This window comes from Macrobrachium nipponense, chromosome 5 (genome assembly GCF_015104395.2).
Source record: "Macrobrachium nipponense isolate FS-2020 chromosome 5, ASM1510439v2, whole genome shotgun sequence".
NCBI classification, from domain to species: Eukaryota; Metazoa; Arthropoda; class Malacostraca; order Decapoda; family Palaemonidae; genus Macrobrachium; species Macrobrachium nipponense.
The window spans coordinates 125,181,987-125,203,211 of record NC_061107.1 but is presented as its reverse complement, the minus strand read 5'-3'; the positions used below and the strand labels follow the sequence as shown (position 1 = coordinate 125,203,211).

Below are 21,225 nucleotides of genomic sequence, written 5' to 3'. Positions count from 1 at the left end.
TCTCACTGGCTTTATGTAGGTTTAGGATTGCTGTATTTCCCGTATAGATATCTTCAAGTGTTCTAACATAATATTCAGCTATTCCTTGCTTTTTAGGGTTTTCCCATAGTCTACAAATGCCATACACTGTGGTTTTTCATACTCTGTTGATTTTCCCTTTAGCTGGTTAATTACAAGGATATGGTCACTTGTTGGATACCTGCTTCTAAAACTTGCCTGCTCTCTTGGTTGATTAAAGTCTAGCTGTCTTTCTATTTGGCGTAATATGATCTCTGTAAATATTTCATATATTACTGAGAGTAAACTTATTGGGCGGTAATTTTTCAGGTCTTTTGTCTCCCTTTTTGTGAATAGATATAATAATAATTTTTTTCCAAGCTGTAGGTATAGAGTATTCTTGCAAACATTTTGTGTAAAGTTCAGCGAGTTTCACTGTTATGAAATCTCCGCCATCTATTATTAAATCGATTGTCAGGCGGTCTTCTCCTGCTGATTTCTCTTCCTGCCTTTTAATGCTTTCTTTACTTCTCCTACTGTTACTTTTGGTACCGGCTCCGGTATTTCATTATTTCTGTTGACAAAGTTATTTCCTATATCACTATTGTATAGCATTGTATAAAAATCGTCAGCAATTTTTATCACTCCATCTCTATTGTTGATAATATTTTAATTTTCATCCTTTTTACAAAAAAAAAAGGTGTTCATGATTTTTAGACTGTTTCTTTCAGCAAATTCTACAAGCATGTCTCCTCTGTCATTTCTTGTGCCTACTCCGAATTTACCTACAGTTGATTCTCCTCTCTTCTTTTGGCCTATTTTAACATTGAAATCACCCATAACAAATGTAAATTGAGTCTTAAATTTTTTCAAAGATATATCTAGATCTTCATTAAAAAAGATTATTGTTGTTGGTGCATAAGTATGAATGATCTTCAGTTTATACTGCTTATAAGTGCTATTCTATCACTTATATACTATACATATATATATATATATATATTATATTATAAAAATTAACTAAATATATATTTATATTTTATATATAATATTGACTAGTAAAAATGTTTATACTTCTTATAAGTGCAATTCTATCACTTATATATATATATATATATATATATATATATATATATATATATATATATATATATATATTATATATATATATATATATAATATATGACTGGTAAAAAATGTTTTGTTTCATCAGCATTCCATCTAATAAAAGCGCCAAAATATAGAAAGAAAGTACTATATTTCAGAGGCTGTTGTCTCTCTCTTCAGGTAGGTAAAGAATGAGAAAAGTTACAGAAAAGGCGGTATTTGTACCAAGAGATCCATGCTGTGGATGAGATATGTAGATGATATTCTAACATTTTGGAATAATAGATGGGGCAATTTCAATTAATTCCTTTCTAAATTATACGCATTAGTGCCCAGCATCAAAATTAGAATTGAATGGGAAACAGACAACAAAATTCCTTTTCTTGATGTTTTGATAATTAGAGACACGACAGAATACAAATTTACCATATGCAGAAAACCAACTCTCTCACTTTCGTACTTTCACTACTTTAGCTACCATGACATTCCTATCGAGATAGGCTTAGACAGCAATCTATTCTTTTGAGCCTTACGAGTTTGTTACCCAGATCTCCTGGAAAAGGAATTTGAACTAATTCGTAAGCAGCTTTCGTCTTTAATGTATCCTGACCATATAATTGAGAAAGTGATTCATTAAGCATACGTAATTTTCTACCGACCACCTTAAGGATTAAGGCGGTGACCCAATCTCACGGAAAATCTAAACCTTTTGCCTTTATCTACCCAAATACCTTAACATTCAATCAAAAACAAGCCCCAGGGACTCAGAAGTATACGAAATCCCACGTCTAGACTGTGGCCAATCTTACATCGGTTTTACGGGAAAATCACTTCCCCAGAGATTAATACAATATAAACGGTCAGTTAGGTATGGGCAACAGAGCTCAGGTATTTTTAATCATATAAATAACCATAACCACAGAAAAAACTGGAATTTGTCACATATAATTTATAGCAGTAATTGTCAATAAAAAAAAAAAACAGATGATAGAAGCGGCCTTGATTAAACAAAAACAGGTAATGAGCTTCTCAAAGGGCGCTTGAGATTCAAATATCACAAATTAAATCTTCCTTCAACCAACGCTGAAGAGGATTAAAGAGGAATTATCAGTGGGAGTGACCTGAATACTGCTTACCTGTGGATGGATCTCTTGGTATAAATGACATATTTTCTGTAATTTTGTTCATTCATTACCTACTTGAAGAGAGAGACAGCAGTCTCTGAAATATAGCACTTTCTTTCTATATTTGGAGTTTTTATGGGATTCTTTTATATAGATATAATATATATATATATATATATCTATATATATATATATATATATATATATATATATATATATAGTATATATATAAGTCTATCACATTACCGTGATTCATATACATATATCGAACTACAAATGTCCTTTAATATCTAATTCGCTCTACCTCGGAATTAATATATTTTCATATATGCTTAACCGAGGGGGAATTTATTAAGCAATAATAGAATTGGCGATCGACAGGCGCGAACCAGCGACCTCCCAATTCCAGGACTGGCAGTGAAGCCTTAAACCACCCCGACACTGCCAGTCCTGGAATTGGGAGGTCGTTGGTTCGCGCCTGTCGATCGCCAATTCTATTATCGCTGAATAAATTCCCCTCGGTTAAGCATATATGAAAATATAACTAATTCCGAGGTATTAGCGAATTAGATATTAAAGGACATTTGTAGTTCGATATAATAGTATATATATATATATATATATATATATATATATATATATATATATATATATATATATATATATACAGCTCTTTCACCACTAGATGGCTGAGTATTAAATTTGTAGCAGCTTGATATTATATATGCATATATATATATATATATATATATATATATATATGATATATACATATACACAGCTGTTTCACCACTAGATAGCTGAATTGTTAAATTTGTAACAGTTTGATATTTTATATATATATATATATATATATATATAATATATATAGTTTTACGCACGCACACAAGCACACAAACACACACTCACATACAGATGTATGTGTGGGTATATGATGTATGTGTGGACATAATTGTGTTTATGTTTTTGTACATGTGTGCTAAATTATATATTGCCAACAAATTTTTTCTACAATAAGCTACTAATTTTACTAGTTAAAAACATAGCGCTTTTTTATGTAAGAGTTGAATAATCATGCTTCGGTTTAGCATAAAAGTGCTTCTTGCCCAGTAATAAGTACACAGCACAGTTTGATATTCACATACTTATGTTAGTTAAATGTAAATATGTATTTATGGAGGTTATTAATTTCCGCTTTCGGTTAAACGTCTAAAGCTATTTTCAAGGTTTAACCGAAATGGGAAAATGAGTCGCTTTCCCCTCTGAACTTCCCTAATATAGAAATGGTCGCTACAGTTGTGGATGAAACGCTACAGCTAAAATTTGTGATTACACACACATACACACACGCACATATATATACATACATACATATATACATACACGTAAAACACGCACACACACCTATATATATATAGCAAAGTTAAACACTGTATCCGTGTTCTAATATGTTGTAGGAAGCCCACAAAAATTCGGAAAAAATTGAAAGTTTTTATTTAAGCTTTCGGAGAGTACATTCTCTCCCTCTTTCAGAAAGAGAAATAAAAGTTACATAAACTGAAAACAACGGTCAAGGTAAAAGAAATAACATACAAGCATATGGTTGTATCAGAATAACTGCCCTACGGTGGTTTGCCAATCTTGTTTAACAACTTAGCTACACTAACTACATGCTTTGTCATAATTGCATTACAGAAAAGGTCCAGTTTAAAATTACTCTTATATATATTCATAGCGTCAACATTTTGGATTAAAATAGATTCTAAAAGTTTTCTTTTTTCAGTGTTATTAACAACCTTTATGTTTTTCATTTTGTCTAGGTTAACCATATGATTTTTACTTTGTCTATGTTGAAACAGGGCGTTGTTTTCATCACCTTTCCTTAATGAGTCACGATGTTGTCTTTTTCTTCTGTCAAAATCAATCGTTTCACCTATATAAGTTTTATTACATTCTTGACAGGGAATTTCGTAAATGCATCCTTGTGTTTTGTCTACATTTTTAACATTATTTGTTAAGTACTTTTTAACAGTGTTTGTATTCTTATATACTGGGACAATGTTGCAAAATTTCAAATATTCGTTTAAAAGTCCAGGGTTTGCTTTGGTTTGTGGTAAGACTAAAACACTATTATTATTACCTAGGAAGCTCCTTTTCTCCCTTGCTACATAAATATATTCTACGTGCCTTAAAATGCGCCTTTGATAAAATTTGTATTGTAACCAAGTACAGTGAAAACATTTTTGATATGATTGATTTCAGTATCTAAAAATTCAACATCACAAAGTTTATACGCTCTCAAGAATATATTAGAAATAACACCTATTTTGACATCGTCTGAATGGAAAGAAAAAGCATGGATATATGACTCTGCATGGGTCGGTTTTCTATATACTGCATATTTAATCCTATTATCTTCTGAACGACATAATAAAGTGTCTAAGAAAGGTAACCTGTTATTATTCTCATTTTCTACTTTAAATTTGATACACTGGTGTAAGTTATTCAGTTGAGTTAGTAAATCTTCAACATTAATAAAATCTGGAATCAAAGCAAAAATATCGTCAACATAGCGAAACCAAACAATTGGAAAGTTAAAAATGGTGGGTAAAACTTCAGTTTCAAAACATTCCATAAACAAATTTGCTAAAACGGGTGATAACGGCGAACCCATGGGCAAGCCGAAAATCTGTGAGTAAAATTTACTATTACATCCAAAGTGACACTGTTCAATACAAATATTTATCAGATCAATAAATACACTTTTTTTCTGTAATGCAATTATGACAAAGCATGTAGTTAGTGTAGCTAAGTTGTTAAACAAGATTGGCAAACCACCGTAGGGCAGTTATTCTGATACAACCATATGCTTGTATGTTATTTCTTTTACCTTGACCGTTGTTTTCAGTTTATGTAACTTTTATTTCTCTTTCTGAAAGAGGGAGAGAATGTACTCTCCGAAAGCTTAAATAAAAACTTTCAATTTTTTCCGAATTTTTGTGGGCTTCCTACAACAATATATATATATATATATATATATATATATATATATATATATTATATATATATATATATATAGGTGTGTGTGTGTGTGTGTGCGCGCGTGCGCGTGTATGTCATTCTGCCGAGAGCAAAAATATTATTTTCACGAGGGTATGAAAATACTTTGGGCCTCAAGAATAAGGATGATTATAACTAAATTCCCTCTGAACTTTATTCCTTTATACTGAATTCCTTCTGAACTTTATTTTTAGCAATTTCATTTGATTTAATTTGAATAAGTAGCAAAATAATGATTTCCTTGTAATGCTGGTTTACTAATGGCTCAGCAGTTTCCAATGAATTCTGTTACGTAACGTTTACACTAATCTTACTCACACCCTTTGATGGTACTGTCACTGACCACTATGTCCTAAGAATAACAAAAAAACAAAGTTTTGTATTTCCTTGATGTAATAATCTGTTTGTGGCACTAGTGCACACAGTTAGAAAAACAGATTAGCGTCCATATGTCATTCTTTGTACCGTTACATTTGTGAATATTTCTTTGACATGATTTTAGTGTTCAGTTTAAAGATATCTTGAATTCTTATTCCGTATGTTCCTTTGGTTACTTTTTTCTAATTTTCTTTCTCTCTTTCTAATACTTAAACAAACTGAACCGATTTCAATTAACTGTCAACAAACAATTCATTAGGTGGTATTATTCACTGTTCCTTATTACATAGTAGTGACAAGGTAGTATCATAATTTTCTTAGTCATCTAATGTCGCGATCTGTCCTCAGTTGCAGAAAAAGCTAAGCAGAGTCCAGGCAGAGCTGCAGAAAGTTACACAGCAATATGAGGCTGAGGTCCGGGATATGTTATCCCAGAATCAGGTGAGACAGGATTCCATTTGGAGCCTATTGACAATCGAGTGTCCGTTTTCGTTGCAACAAGAATTTTGGTAATCATTTTACATATACGTTGATGTTGTGAGTAATGGGAAAAGATTTTTTTGTATGGTAAGCTTGTTTCGGTATTTCATATTTTCTTCTGAAGAAAAGTTTTTAATTTTTCTTTCAGGAAAATGATACCGAAATTCCTGAAGGAGAGGAGGCTGCTAGCGGGGTATCTTCTGATGCAGCACTAATAGGGGGAACGAGTTATGGAGGAAGGGCGCATTCTACTAAGCGACAGGAATTAGCCACCAAAGTTCAGTCACTCAAAGATGAATTCACTGATTTGTTAACTGAAATTCGTCGAAGAAAAAGTATAACTGATGGCGGTGGAACTGTTGGTGTTGGAATTCAGACCGAAGTATGTACCTACAATGCTGTGTTTATCACAGCAACTTTATTTTCAAAATGCACTTTCTCATGCTTAGCAGATAAGAAAAAGAAATTACATGCTTTGTTAAGTTTTTGATGCGCTGGTTAGGAAAGGAGGGAAAACTGTTGTCTTTGAGATATCCATTATTATTATTATTATTATTATTATTATTATTTTGCTCGACTGGGTGGTATTTATAGTGTGGGGTTCCGGGTTGCATCCTGCCTCCTTAGGAGTCCATCACTTTTCTTACTATGTGCGCCGTTTCTAGGATCACACTCTTCTGCATGAGTCCTGGAGCTACTTCAGCCTCTAGTTTTTCTAGATTCCTTTTCAGGGATCTTGGGATCGTGCCTAGTGCTCCTATGATTATGGGTACAATTTCCACTGGCATATCCCATATCCTTCTTATTTCTATTTTCAGATCTTGATACTTATCCATTTTTTCCCTATCTTTCTCTTCAACTCTGGTGTCCCATGGTATTGTGACATCAATGAGTGATACTTTCTTCTTGACTTTGTCAATCAACGTCACGTCTGGTCTATTTGCACGTATCACCCTATCTGTTCTGATACCGTAGTCCCAGAGGATCTTTGTCTGATCGTTTTCTATCACTCCCTCAGGTTGGTGCTCGTACCACTTACTACTGCAAGGTAGCTGATGTTTCTTGCACAGGCTCCAGTGGAGGGCTTTTGCCACTGAATCATGCCTCTTTTTGTACTGGTTCTGTGCAAGTGCCGGGCATTCGCTTGCTATGTGGTTTATGGTTTCATTTTTCGTATTGCACTTCCTATATATGGGAGAGATATTATTTCCGTCTATCGTTCTTTGAACATATCTGGTTCTTAGGGCCTGATCTTGTGCCGCTGTTATCATTCCTTCAGTTTCCTTCTTTAGCTCTCCCCTCAGTAGCCATTGCCAAGTGACATCGCTGGCTAGTTCTTTAGTCTGTCTCATGTATTGTCCGTGCATTGGTTTGTTGTGCCAGTCCTCTGTTCTGTTTGTCATTCTCCTGTCTCTGTATATTTCTGGGTCTTCGTCTACTTTTATTAGTCCTTCTTCCCATGCACTCTTTAGCCACTCGTCTTCACTGGTTTTCAGATATTGCCCCAGTGCTCTGTTCTTGATGTTGACGCAGTCCTCTATACTTAGTAGTCCTCTCCCTCCTTCCTTTCGTGTTATATAGTCTGTCTGTATTTGCTCTTGGGTGTAGTGCTTTGTGTATTGTCATATGTGTCCTGGGTTTCTGATCTATGGTGCGGAGTTCTGCCTTCATCCATTCCACTATTTCTGCGCTGTATCTGATTACTGGCAATACCATGCGTTTATGGCTTTTATATATCCGGCATTGAGTTTTGACTTGAGTATCACCTTGAGTCTCTTGGTATATTCTTTCCTGATCGTGTCCTTCAAGTCTTGGTATTTTATATCCCCTCCCTCCATTATTCCCAGGTATTTGTATCCAGTCTCATCTATGTGTTTGATGTTGCTCCCATCTGGTAGCTTTATCCCTTCAGTTCTCGTTACTTTACCTTTTTTATGTTGACTAAGGCGCATTTTTCTATTCCAAACTCCATCCTGATGTCCCCAGATACAATCCTTACAGTCTGGATTAGGGTATCTATTTCCTTGATGCTCTTACCATACACCTTGATGTCGTCCATGAACATCAGATGGTTGATTCTGTAGCCTCTTTTCTTGAGTTGGTACTCGGCATCCATCTTCTATAGTACTTTTGTCATGGGAATCATGGCTACTATGAAGAGTTGTGGGGACAGTGAGCCTCCCTGGAAGATCCCTCTCCTGATATTAACCTCTGCTAGTCTTATTCCAGAGCTTGTAAGTATTGTATTCCAGTTGCGCATTGTATTTTTGAGGAAGCTGATGGTGTTTTCCTCTGCCCCATATATTTTCAGGCATTCTATTAGTCATGTGTGTGGTATCATGTCGAAGGCTTTCTTATAGTATATCCATGCCATACTTAGGTTGGTTTTCCTTCTCCTACTGTTCTTCATAACCATTTTGTCTATCAGGAGCTGGTCTTTTGTGCCCCTACACTTCCTTCTGCATCCTTTCTGTTGGCGGGGGATGGTGTTTGTCTCCTCTAGGTAGTTGTATAGCCTTTCACTGATGATACCTGTTAGTAACTTCCACATTATTGGTAGGCAGGTGATAGGCCTGTAGTTACTGGCTATATTTCTCTTACTCTTGTCTTTTTGTACTAAGGATGTTCTTCCTGTGGTCATCCATTTGGGTGCATGGTGATTTGAGATACAATGCTGGAGTTGTTCTGCTATTCTTGGGTGTAGGGCCTTGAAGTTTTTGAGCCAGTATGCATGGACTTCATCGGGACCTGGTGCTTTCCAGTTTGGATTTTCTTTAGTTGGTGTCTGACTGTGTCTGTCGTGATCTCTGTGAATCTTTATTTTATTCTCCCTGTTTCTTCTTCCTTGACTTCCTGGAGCCATGTTGCATGTTTGTTGTGTGATACCGGATTGCTCCAGATGTTTTCCCAGAGTCTCTTACTTGGTTTGGCTTCAGGAATTTCTTGGTGGTTGTCTTCCCCTCTTAGTTGGCTGTATAGTATTTTCTGGTTGGTTCCGAATAGTTTGTTCTGTTGGTATCCCTTATTCCTGTTCATGTACCGTTGGATCTTATGTGCTTTGGCCTTAAGCCTCTGTTTTACATCTTCTATTGTGTTGTTTAGTCCCCTTTCTTGTACTTTGTATTTCTCGTTGAGTTCCTCCCTTGTTTTTTTGCTTCTTAGCCTTTTTTCTGCCATCTCTTTCAGTTTACTCAAGTCAGATCTCATCACCATGATTTGCTTTTCCAGGCGCCTTTTCCAAGGAGGTTGCTGTTTTGGTTTCTGTTGGGTTGGTTGTGCTGGTGGTGTTGGTGTTCGAATCCCCATCAGTTCTGCTACTAATCTTGCTCCTGCATATGCCAAGTTATTTGTTTCTGTGATACTGGTGGTGTGTATTATGCCCATTATTTCATTGACTTCACTTGTTTTCTCCATTATTCTTGTGTTGTAGGCTTTCATGGAGGGGATCTTTGTTCTCTCTGTATCTGGCTCCATCCATTGTCTAATCTTTTCTACCCATTCCGTCCTCTCTATTACTTCGTCGGTGTTTCTTTGTGTGTCGTTGTTTGATACCTCATCATCCCTGTCGTCTTATGAGGCATCGTCTCTCAGTTCGTCTTCGTGTAATTCGTTATCGTGCGACATTTCTCTTTCCAGTTCTTCTCTTTCTGTTGGGGAGAGCCAGTTCTTTTTCTTTATGTTCCTTACTTGGTCTGCCAGCCTCTGCTCTGTTTGGGGGGTGTTATTCCTCTCATTCCAGATGTTGACCAACCCTCTATATCCTCTCTCCGTCGGGTTGCTTCTTATGTAGCAGCTCCATATTTCCTTATTTTCTTCTCTTGTCCATTTCTTCCTTTGGTTTGCTTCTGTAGCTTCAATCTCAGGCTGTTGGTTACTGTCGTTGTGGTGGTCAGTTGCTGGATGACGACCTCCAAGTACATGACCGTCTTCCCCTTCAATTGGGTTGAATACCTGGCTGTTGGACGAAGCTCCTCTGTTGCCAGAGGTTTCATTTACGTCGTTGTCGTTTATTCCTTCATTTCTTAACATCATTGCTGAGTTTTGCTATTTAATCCATAGCTGGACCCTACCCCATCAGGGATAGGTACTCATTTACAGCTGAGTAGACTAAGGAAATTATGGTAAAGATCCTTTCCCAACGAATCAACGCCGAGGAGAGCAGTCACCCATCCAACGACTGACCAGCCCCAATGTTGCTTAACCAGTCCATTGACGACCTAACCCACTCTGCCATGGCGCCACATATTATTATTATTATTATTATTATTATTATTATTATTATTATTATTATTATTATTATTATTATTGTTGGTGTTGTTGTTGTTGTTGTTGTAGTATGATGGAAATCGACCTTCTTTCAAACATGTTTTATTGAATACAGTGGCAGAATTTACAGAATTGATCATATGCAGAATTCTCTCAATTCTTCTGATAACTTGCTTCCCTGGCACACTGGTATTTCTAAGCAGCTGTCCGGTGTTCATCATGCTGTAGGTCGTCAACGGAGTTTCGGGCTGGTGTTATCAAAGACGTCGGGGGACCAGGGACAGGCTAAGAGTCGGCAACAGGTATTCAAGTGTCTCGTAGGTCCTGTACAGACCGCAGTCGTCAGGGGGCAATCCATATTTCTCATGTTTCTTTCAGGTTTCTTCTTAAGGACGTCTATATGTTTCGGCAACCTCGTTTGGCCATCCTCGGGACGGGATCGCTGTGTGCAACGATCTTCTTTGGTGGGATTCGTGCTCGAAACATGTTGACGTCCTTAAGAAGAAACCTGCAAGAAACATGAGAAATATGGATTGCCCCCTGACGAATGCGGTCTGTACCCGACCTACGAGACACTTGAATACCTGTTGCCGACTCTTACCCTGTCCCTGGTCCCCCGACGTCTTTGAACACCAGCCCGAAATTCCGTCGGTGACCTACAGTATGATGAACATCGGACAGCTGCTTAGAAATGCCAGTGTGCCAGGGAAGCAAGTTATCAGAAGAGTTAAGAGAATTCTGTATATGATCAGTTCTGTAAATTCTGCCATTATGTTCAATAAAACATTATTATTCATATGGAACAAGCCATACAAGCCAATGACTTGAAATTCAAGCTTCCAAAATGTTGTCCATTTTAAAGACGTGACCGAAGGTAGTAGGAAATACAGAAAGAAGAGGTCACTTATTAGAAGAAGAACAAAAAATTAACAAATTAGTAAATAAATGGAAATAAAATACAAGAAAATTATTAGAATACAAGGAGAATTGATTTAGGGTATTAATACATTGCATCTTCGCTTGAACCATTGATGCTGCTATTGGAAAACAATAAAGGAGCTCTGGTGCTGCTGTCCAGTAAATGTGTTTTTGCTCTCGGCAGGAAAAGAGGATCACGGATCAATTGCGAATGTGAAGGATCTCTGTTAAAATGCAAGGTACGAAAAATCAATAAACAAGAGACCATTCGTCGATGGTCCAAGTCATAACTGTTGATGTTAGAAAACAATCTTACCACCACCAAGCACCACTCTATCTAAAAGAAACACAAATCTCTGGCAGACACAGGATCCACACTAGTAAACAATGTTCTGTTAAAGAAGAGTAAACTAAAACAGATTGTATTGACTTTATAACTGTTATATATATGTTCCTTTAAATATGTAAAGGATGTTGGTGGGTCTTGTCAAGTCAATTCACAGTAAATAGTGGGTTGCTTTGTGCCCTTCTCATAGATTTGGTAACGCGAAGTAGTTAGTGGCTGGAGATGAAGAGAGGGTTTAGATGAGATTAGCAATAGAATAACTGACAAATTTAGAATATGGATATGATGCTAAGTTAATCAACAAAAAACTACAGTATTTGCATGGCTTATAGAATGCATATGTACTTAGGGAAGATGAATTCAATATAGATCTAAGAAGGAAAGAAGCAATAAAGACAGAGTATGTACATTAGATGGAGAATAGATCAGTAAAGTTGAATCTTTCAGATATTTAGGAACATTATCCGGTAAAGGTTCTGTTAAGTAATCGCTACGGCCAGCTAAGATATTATTTCAGATGACTATAATGAAAATAGATGAATAGATGGTCTCTTTACAATTAAAAACATGCCTGACCAACTCCATAGCAAGCCGTTCAGCATCCCAGCTGAATGTGAGTTAGCTTTGGCTATATGTGGGGTACTGAGCTGGTGTCAGTCGAGCCCAGAGATAAGTTAGCGTTAGCTTTCATAGACTCTCCAACCCATCGCACACGTACGTCTTTCATTTTTCCAGGGCCACAAGATTTAAGTTATTAAAACTTTCATCTTCTATGCAGGCCCGTACCGAGGGGGCCGGGGTGGGCGGGTGGGGGCGACGGATCGAATTCGCCCAAATTTCTGGAAGTCCATATTATCCGTGACTATCCTTCTCATTGAACTGTATTTACAAAGTGATAAATAATTGTTATTTTTTGTCAAGTCATAGTATATAATAACAAATAAAGTAATATCCATGTTATTGTTAACATAATAAATGAATTCATCAATAAAACTGAATAATATTCTTGAATTTCTGTGCAAACTTTCAAAATTATAAGTAAAAAAAATTCTGATAACCAAAGTCAGTACTTTGAATAACATCTAATCGGGTAGAAGGCATAGACCGCATACTTAATATAACTAAAATAACATTTTCAGGTACTCAATTTTGTACGTACTATATATGCAATAGTATTTATAGAAGAAAAAGTCCAGTGTTTCCAAAAACGACCGCCTCCCATCCCCATAAAAAAAAAACTCTGGGTACGGGCCTGCTATGATAGTACTATAGCCAAGGATAAGTACTAGTTAAACCTGCCTATGTATGACTGAAAAATCTTGTAATTCAGAATTTTCTTCAATGAAATTTCAGTTTGAGGAAGATGATGGAGAAATTCGCCGGCCTAGGAAAAGAGCATTGTCTACCACCTCCACCTGGTCGTCAACTTCTGGACGTGAAGTATCGTCATGCATGGCGCGTCCCCTGACAACGTCACCCCAAATAGTTGGCCCTCCTATCATGTCGCCTCCTTCCCCGTCTCACGAGCATAGCTTTCCTGCGACTCAGCCAAGGACATACCTTGTTACAGATATTACTTAAGCAATGTGCAAGCCAAGTAAATGCTAGAACAATGAAATGATGGTTGTTATTTTAATAATCAACGATTGGGTCGTTTAATCATATGATTCATTTAGATGGCTTGCATTAATGATAAAGGGGACAGAATTTGTACAAACTTTGTAGATTAGGTAATCAAATGTTTAAAATTTTTATAAGCTTTTCTCATGTTTTATGTTTGTTGGAAAGAATTTTAATGCCTTTGTTCTTGTTATTAATAGAAAAGATAACTTAATCATAGATGTAGCGTTGTTATATATGAATATATGGGTACTGTATTTTACCACATCAATATATGTAATGAAGACTAATTTAATTACCTGTAAACAAACAAAGTGGTGGAGCCACAATACAGGACACGCAGCTGCGGTTATACTTAGCAAGTTCGGATTTGCATGTGAACTGTAAGTATAGTACTCCAGTAACTTGCATACGGATGTGATATAATTTATTGGTTAATGATTTGCGACTTTATGTACCTGCTATGTATCATATGTTTCCAAACGTTGGTAAGGATGCATATATGTAGGTACTTATGGATTATCGCAGCATGATCGCATAAAATGCTATGTCAATGCAATGTTACATTTTCGTCATTGGCAGGAGAGTAGCAGTTGCAATTATGAGCATGGTTGTGATTTAAAGCAAGCAAACAAATAATCTATGTTTAAGTTTAAACGCAAAAATGTCAAAACATAATACCAAGCCACAGAAAAACAGATTATGGATACTTCGAATAGCAATTTATTTCATATGAACTCAGTTGGATCATAATTCAACACGAAAATTGAAATGTATTAGAAATGTGAAGGTTTATAACACCTCTCATTTGATGTCAGATATAACCAGTCTCCTTGAAAAAATGTATGGTTCTAGTATTCTTATTATGCAGAAAGAAAAAGACGGCTATGATGCAAAAGTGAATGTACACAAGGGTAATCATAATGCTGACCTTCGGGGCTTTCTACATCTGTTTAATGTTTGTAGGGGACAAAAGGACCCCAAGGAAAATTATAACTCGAAGATTTTTGCAATTTGTAAGGATTGAGATTTTTAAAAGATAGCCATTTTTCTTCTAGAATATCTCATATTTTGTGCCAGGTGTGGCAAAATGTTTCCCTTCTAGGTGCTTAATTAATGTCACCAAAATATTTACTATTTTTCAAATTGGTTAGAGTCCAAACTATAATAATTAATTAAATGCTTATATACTGTATGGAAGTCATTATTGTCTCTTTTACCATACCTTTTTTTCATGCTACAGTTCACGATGTCTAGCAACTGAAGTAAACCTAAATCTTCTGAAGTTACATTATGTACACCATATTTATATTATTTTCAATATTCTAGTATTACTCTCCTATAACTGAATTTAGCACTGAGAAACTTTAATGCTTACTGTTTCCACCTAATTTCTCAACTTTCGGAGCATAAAACCCACGACTCTTGTTTGGAAATCTATAAATTTCACTCTTAATGGGAAAGACTTTCCAGAATCTTCTTCCGTTAGAAAAGTTATCTTTAATATCATGCATTTCTGAAATTTTACCCCATTAAAACTTATCCACTTTTCAATTCCCTTTATTCCTCTCAACATAAATGTTACCGAGAAGGCTATCATACATAACAATAATATTTAGTCCAATAATCACTGCTCACTCACTTCGTTTAACTTTTCTTGGCGTATTTCAGATATCTTGTTACTGATATCTAGAAATTTACCGTAAATTCCGGATAAGGAGGTATTTCCATATCCTACTACCAGCAGCCTGCAAGGCTATTATATATAATGCTGTACAATAACAGAGAAGGAAGTCAAACTAGGGAAACCTGAAGCTTCAAAAAATTGTGATCTATACTTTTATAGCACATTGCAAATATATATATCTTAGTATTGTAAATAGTCAGTTACTGCAGATGTTAATATACTGTATATATGCTCCTAAAGTATTTTTTGTAGTGTAAAGGTATATAGATTTAGAGGCTGGTGCCAATGACCAAAATTTAAGCTTATACTGTTAAGTATTGTTCCAATGAAGAAAGATGTAATGCTAAGCTCGAGATTTTTAAGTTAGTTTAATGGACAGAAACTGAAGAACAGTAATTACTTCAGACTTTGTTCTGAATATTCTGTAAGCCTATTCTTGTTACATGATCAAAGGAAACTCTGTGGTAACACATTTTAATCAACAATCATCTGCCTGTGTTTTATTATAACTGATTATATATCAGATATTTTTAAGCTGTTACTGATACCTTTCCATGTTAAATCCGTTTATAGCTTTTGCTTGGAGCAATCATTAGATATTGTAGTTCTTGTCCTTGATGTATGAAGCATTATATCCTTGAATTTAAACTTATGAATTTTAAGTAAAATATACAAAAGGCTATGATAAAAAATTAAATCTATTATTCTATTACTATAATTTGAATAATCTCCATATGGAATTTGTAATTAAAAGAAATAATCTTAGTGATATTATGATAATATGTGGTGATGTCCTTTGATTACCTAGTTTTATCTAGAGAGGCTAGTAGTTAATCTATTACGTCTATAACTTCAAAAAAATGAAAGATAATTAGCATCCAGTTTTTGAGTTTTGGTTTTTGAGTGATTATTGAAACTAAAGATGCAGCTCGAAACGATGTGATGAGTCTAGGCAATATTTTGTTAACCATCACATTCCGAATGCAAATCACAGTGAGAAAGAAATGTGGAACTTCTTGATCTGGACTTCACTTCCACATTAAATCAGTCAAATTCATTTGGACAGAGTTGAAGGCAAGTAAAAAGTAAAATATGCATATCTTAAAGGATTTGATATCTACCGAGGTAAAAAACAATATCTGGTTCATCAGACACTTGGACAAGTAACTAAATATCTGAAAGAATGACTCACTAGTGACATCCTAATTTGTCCTTTAGCGATTTCCCTGCATTACTCTAATATCCTGGGAAAAGTGCTCACTCCGCATGAAGTCTTTGCATTCATTGGTCTGTTTAGTATATCAAGGCCATTTCACCTAAATCGCAATTAGGAAAAATTCCGCCCTTTTGACTATTAACTGATTGATGTCCGCATTTTTCATGAACATAATCTAGGTGATGGCTTTCAAAACTTGTTTTCTCTCGTATAAAAAAGAGATCAGGAATACAACAAGTATACTGACAATTCCAAAAATAAGATTATGTTTACTATAATCCTTTTGCAGATATATGGAAAACCTTTGCAGGTAGAGGCTAGACGTTTCATACCAAGTTTTATTACCGGAAAAGGGCCTTTAAGTTCACCGTGTTGCACTTGATTTCACTTGTAAATTCCAAAAGAACATGCAACTTTTATTCCTCAAGATTGTGAACCATTAATTACTGTGGTCAGATTAAACAAGATGAAGTCACGCCGAGCATTTAGTCTTTCAACTTCGTATGTGATCAAAATAGATATCCGACGCTGTATAGTACATGATAGCATAGGTTTCCTTTGTTGAAAGAAAACATTTGTTAATATTTCATTATCGTTTACGTAATTACTCCCTTAATTCACTGTTTTCTTCAATGTGGGATTCTAATCAAAATCTCAAAACCTCACGAGTCACGAGTGATGTATTTGTTACATATATTAATTAACAATGTATTAAAGAGAATTTTCGAGAACCTGCTTAGTTCTCATTTTCAGTTATATCCTTTTATGACACAAGTAAAAGAAATAAGTAAATAAATGGTTAGAAAGATTGAAGAGCTTACCAATGGTGTAATACTCGGATTTAAGGTGCAGACTGAGTCTAGGTTTTTTTTTTTTTTTTTTTTTTTTTTAAGAAGAAGAAGAAAACTCATCTACTTTAGAATGGGCTTCTGGTCGACATTTACATATTTCCAATCCAAAGTTAAACAGCGCTGAACAGCTAATTGTAGTCAATGAGTTAGTTGATTTCGACTTTAGAGTGTCTAATCAACCCCAATTTTCTTGCAAGAGAGCTTAGAGGAGGTTACAATGTATTGCTGAGACAGTTTTCCTCTGATTTTTATGCAGTGCTCGGATGCGCTGCGCTATCGTTCCAGCAAGGGTAGAAAGGATATGCCTTGAAGTAGTGTTTCCTCAATACAATCAAATTAATAAAAGATTTAAGATACGATAGTAAGTACGTAATAGTTGATAGCCCTGTGTGAGAAATTATATACATACAATAACTTCGAGGTAGGTTGAAATAAAAATCTTTGTTAGTAATCTGATCACAAATTTACTAGTCCTTTTTGGTGTAGAAGGTTTGTCAAGTGATAATGTATGTTTCTGTTTACCGGGTCCCTTCGAAATTTTCAACATAGAAATGGAGCAGGATTGTTTATTGCTTCAATCATCTTTCGCAATAAAGACGCACTAATCTATGATTATTTGAAGAAATTCTTTTGAATATGGATGTAAGCGATGTTCTTACATTTTTTTCTTTTTTTGTGTTGTAATATATTGTGGTGCTCTTGAATGTTTATTTTATCTGTAATTTAAAATGCATTAAGGTTTGATGGAATGTCTTGTTCCGAAAACATCTAGTGTGTTGATGACATTTTGCGAGCATTTGTTGTTAGATAATGATAAATCTGCATAATCTAAATACGCCTTAGCCAAAATATCTTAATCAAATTCGTTTTCCTTGAAACTTGAAGGAATGTATTATAGTAAATGTTAAAGGCACAGGTGAATAATGTAATTGCCATGCATTGTCTACAACTCTACAGTATAATTAACACTTATCAATTGCCTTAGGCATGCCTTAGACTGAAGTTTCGTAAAATTCTTGCAATTTTTAAGAAAAACACCCCACTCTGCGTGATGTACTTCCATGCAATATAAGCAATATTGCAATGAAACTCACAAATCCAAGGCGGTTTCTGGGAAATCGTCCCTAAAGAAATTAACGTATTGATTCGGACAAAGAAGGTCTATATGAAATACAACGCGTGTGAATTAAATCTCTCCTTTCATTCAGTAGTGTCATTGTATTGCTTAATTTCACGATTATTTTAAAAACTCCGATACTGAAGTTAATGCATTTCTTTTCTGAGACGGACGTTCTCGCATATTGTATTTTAAAGGATTTGTTTGTATTATGAATTCTACATAAAGACAGTAAACTAACATTCATATTGTATGTGCCTGTGTGTATTTGATATCAATATGTAACTGTTATTTTTGGGATAAGAAAACCTTGCTGTCAATGTACCCTTTTCAGGATTCTTCTTCCCAATAATCAGTTTCTTCTTTTTATCAATTCAAGTTTTCAAGTGAAAACTTATGCCATGAGATTTTGATTGATTTACGTATTATTTGTTATTTGAAATGCCGTGAAGCAAAATGCTTGAATGTGCTCTAGAGGGTGAATGATTCATAGACAACTCAATTTAATGAACCTATATAAAAAATAACAATGTAAAATTTCTGGAATACGAAGTTTATTTTGGATCTGGAAGGGTGAAACTGGAACTTTGAGTGTTGTCCTTGTGGGTAGTCATTTTCACCATGTAATCATTGCACTATTGTTAAATATCCTTTACAAGAAATATTGTTCATAAAAGTATCAATATTATACTAACTTCCTTATCTTAACGTCACCCTGTAAGACTTAATATAGTACAAGTGACAGTTTGTGTTCTTAGGACCCTTGCATAATCATGAAAACTTCAAAATCAGCATAACTTGTCATCACACTTAGTGATGATATTCTCGTTTTTCATTTGTTCCTCCCTTAACGAACTATTAAGCGTCAACTGATTCAAAAGTCTATCTTTCTACTTGTTGTTTACTCAAGAGTAAAATATGTATGCTGTGCTACACATTTAAGGGCCATTACCATCACGATATAAAGATGTCTTAATAGGAGTTTAGTACTGTATAATGATGCTGTGATGTTCATTTTGTGTATTTGTCATAAAAATGTAAGATAAAACCAAAGCTATTGTTACTGGTGCTAGTAGTCACTGATAGAGGCGTCATGATTACGTTGTCATTGTAAATTCTTATGAATTCAATAATGCGATCATATCAGTGTCGGGTTCTAATGAATTTTCCCTCACAATGTTATAATGCATGTTACAATTCATTAGAACTTTTGAAAATTTTGAATTTCTATTATGCCTTTACCGATTTATTATATGAATGCTGTTATTTTCACTGATGATTCTTATAGGACCAATAATCTCTAATGAAAGCTTATATATTCCTTGTAACATGTGACCATATGAATATTAATGCATTTTCTATGTTCACTGCTGCTTGTCATATTACCAGTCATGACTGTAAGATTTGTAATCTGTGTTAAGAGCAGTAACAATAAATTCAAAATGGGTCTGATTGTGGTGATTGGTAAAGCCTTTATGAACTATTAATATGGTGGCTGTCTATGGTACCCATAGAAATTAATTTTTTAGCAGCCACAAATTAGAATCTTTACATTTGCACCCATAAACAAATTGTTTAAATCTTGTATTGGATTTAGTAATATACAGTTCTCTGGAGTTTATCATCAATATTTATTCATAACCTACCCTGTACCTGGAATCATAATTGTCCTTTTTCACAGCAGATAGCAAACTCCAAAACCTTAAACTAATAACTTCAGGGGCGAGAAGGAATACAATTACGAATAATTCTTCTGCCTAAAACCGACAAACCTCACCAAACTGAAAGCCCTTCAAGATAGCTGAAGCTCAAGAGAGAACAAATATTCAAATATAAGCTCTGGTTTTCTTCCTCGGTTATCTAATTTTGTTACATCAAAATTAAACAAGCTGATTGATTCTTGCCCACGCACAATTTTCACTCGTTGTTCCTTCTATTTGTAATGATTATGAACTGACGAGGTATCGCGAACATCAGCATGGTATTAATTTTAAGTATTAAAGCATCTGGCTTGCTCATTCAAGGAGAAAGAATTAAAGCAAACTACGTCCGAAGTGCCAATCTTAATCTCGGTTGACTAATAATTTTTGTTAGATGTGTATAACGGTTATACCGTTCATCTTGAAACAGATATCAAATGAAGTAAAGGAAAATAGGAGACTTTCTCGAAAAAGGAATTCATCTTGGACACTAATAATTTATACAACTATATTTTGATAATGAATATGGATAACTCTTTGGCCGAAAATGAGAAAATATGTGACCGGAATAAAGAGGTTTACCGGGTGTTCCGGAAGCAAATGCTCGTGGAGGCATAGGGATAATTTAATCCGTAACAACAACGAGATGGCTTGAAACAATTTTAAACTAATGTGGTTGTCACTTTCGCTAGATCAAGAAAGTAACTCCCTAAACTACCTCTAAAGTTGGAACGGGACACATTTTTCCCAGAATGGGATACAATTGAAATGAATATCTACCAGAAGCAGGAAAGCAAAACTAATTGTTTTCAGCAATTGTCTTTCCAGACTTTGTTGTAACTTGAGTTCTCTTCTTTTATGGTTCAACTAGTTAGTAGGGCCCGGTACCCGCGAATGAGGCCTCTTGCCACGGCCCCAGACGATGTGACTGTCCTCTAAAGTAACAGTTATCTAACACGCGTTTATTTTATTATTATTATTTATTTATTTATTTATTTTTTTTTTTGCTGAGCTAACGCTCGAACTTTTCATTTCCTTTTCTTGTTATTTCCTATGTTGTCATACCTGCCCTACTTGTCAGAAAATAAGAATTCACAATTCAATGTTTACCGTAAACTACCAACCGAGCGGCAGTTTTCCCGGATGTAATTTTCTCACGTATCTTACCATATTCAGCAAAGATTTGAAAATGGCTTGTTCTTGTTAGGTAGGGAGTCACTGAGTAGGGAAACACCCTCTCTCCTTCACCCCTCTTGAACCCCTGATAGGTACTAATAAATTGGTCCTTCAGCTGTTAAGCACTTACGTGGGATTCGGCACCGGTGAAGAGTGCTTACAGACAACATACAGACCAAAGT

The 21,225-nt window shown here is 35.1% G+C and overlaps 1 protein-coding gene across 2 annotated transcripts in view; it reads left to right on the top strand.

The window, feature by feature from the left end:
- The window catches only part of LOC135215622 (uncharacterized), a 782,933-nt gene extending 763,142 nt beyond the window's left edge, over window positions 1-19,791 (top strand). Inside the window, exons 7-9 of one of the 2 annotated variants that reach the window (XM_064250530.1) lie at window positions 6,015-6,107; window positions 6,295-6,528; window positions 13,030-19,791. In XM_064250530.1, the coding sequence (XP_064106600.1) occupies window positions 6,015-6,107; window positions 6,295-6,528; window positions 13,030-13,257 (555 nt within the window). In that variant the 3' untranslated portion in view covers window positions 13,258-19,791. Of the gene's footprint in view, window positions 1-6,014; window positions 6,108-6,294; window positions 6,529-13,029 lie in introns of those variants that run through there. The other variant, XM_064250532.1, reaches the window with a different exon arrangement.
- Window positions 19,792-21,225: the final 1,434 nt, after the last annotated feature.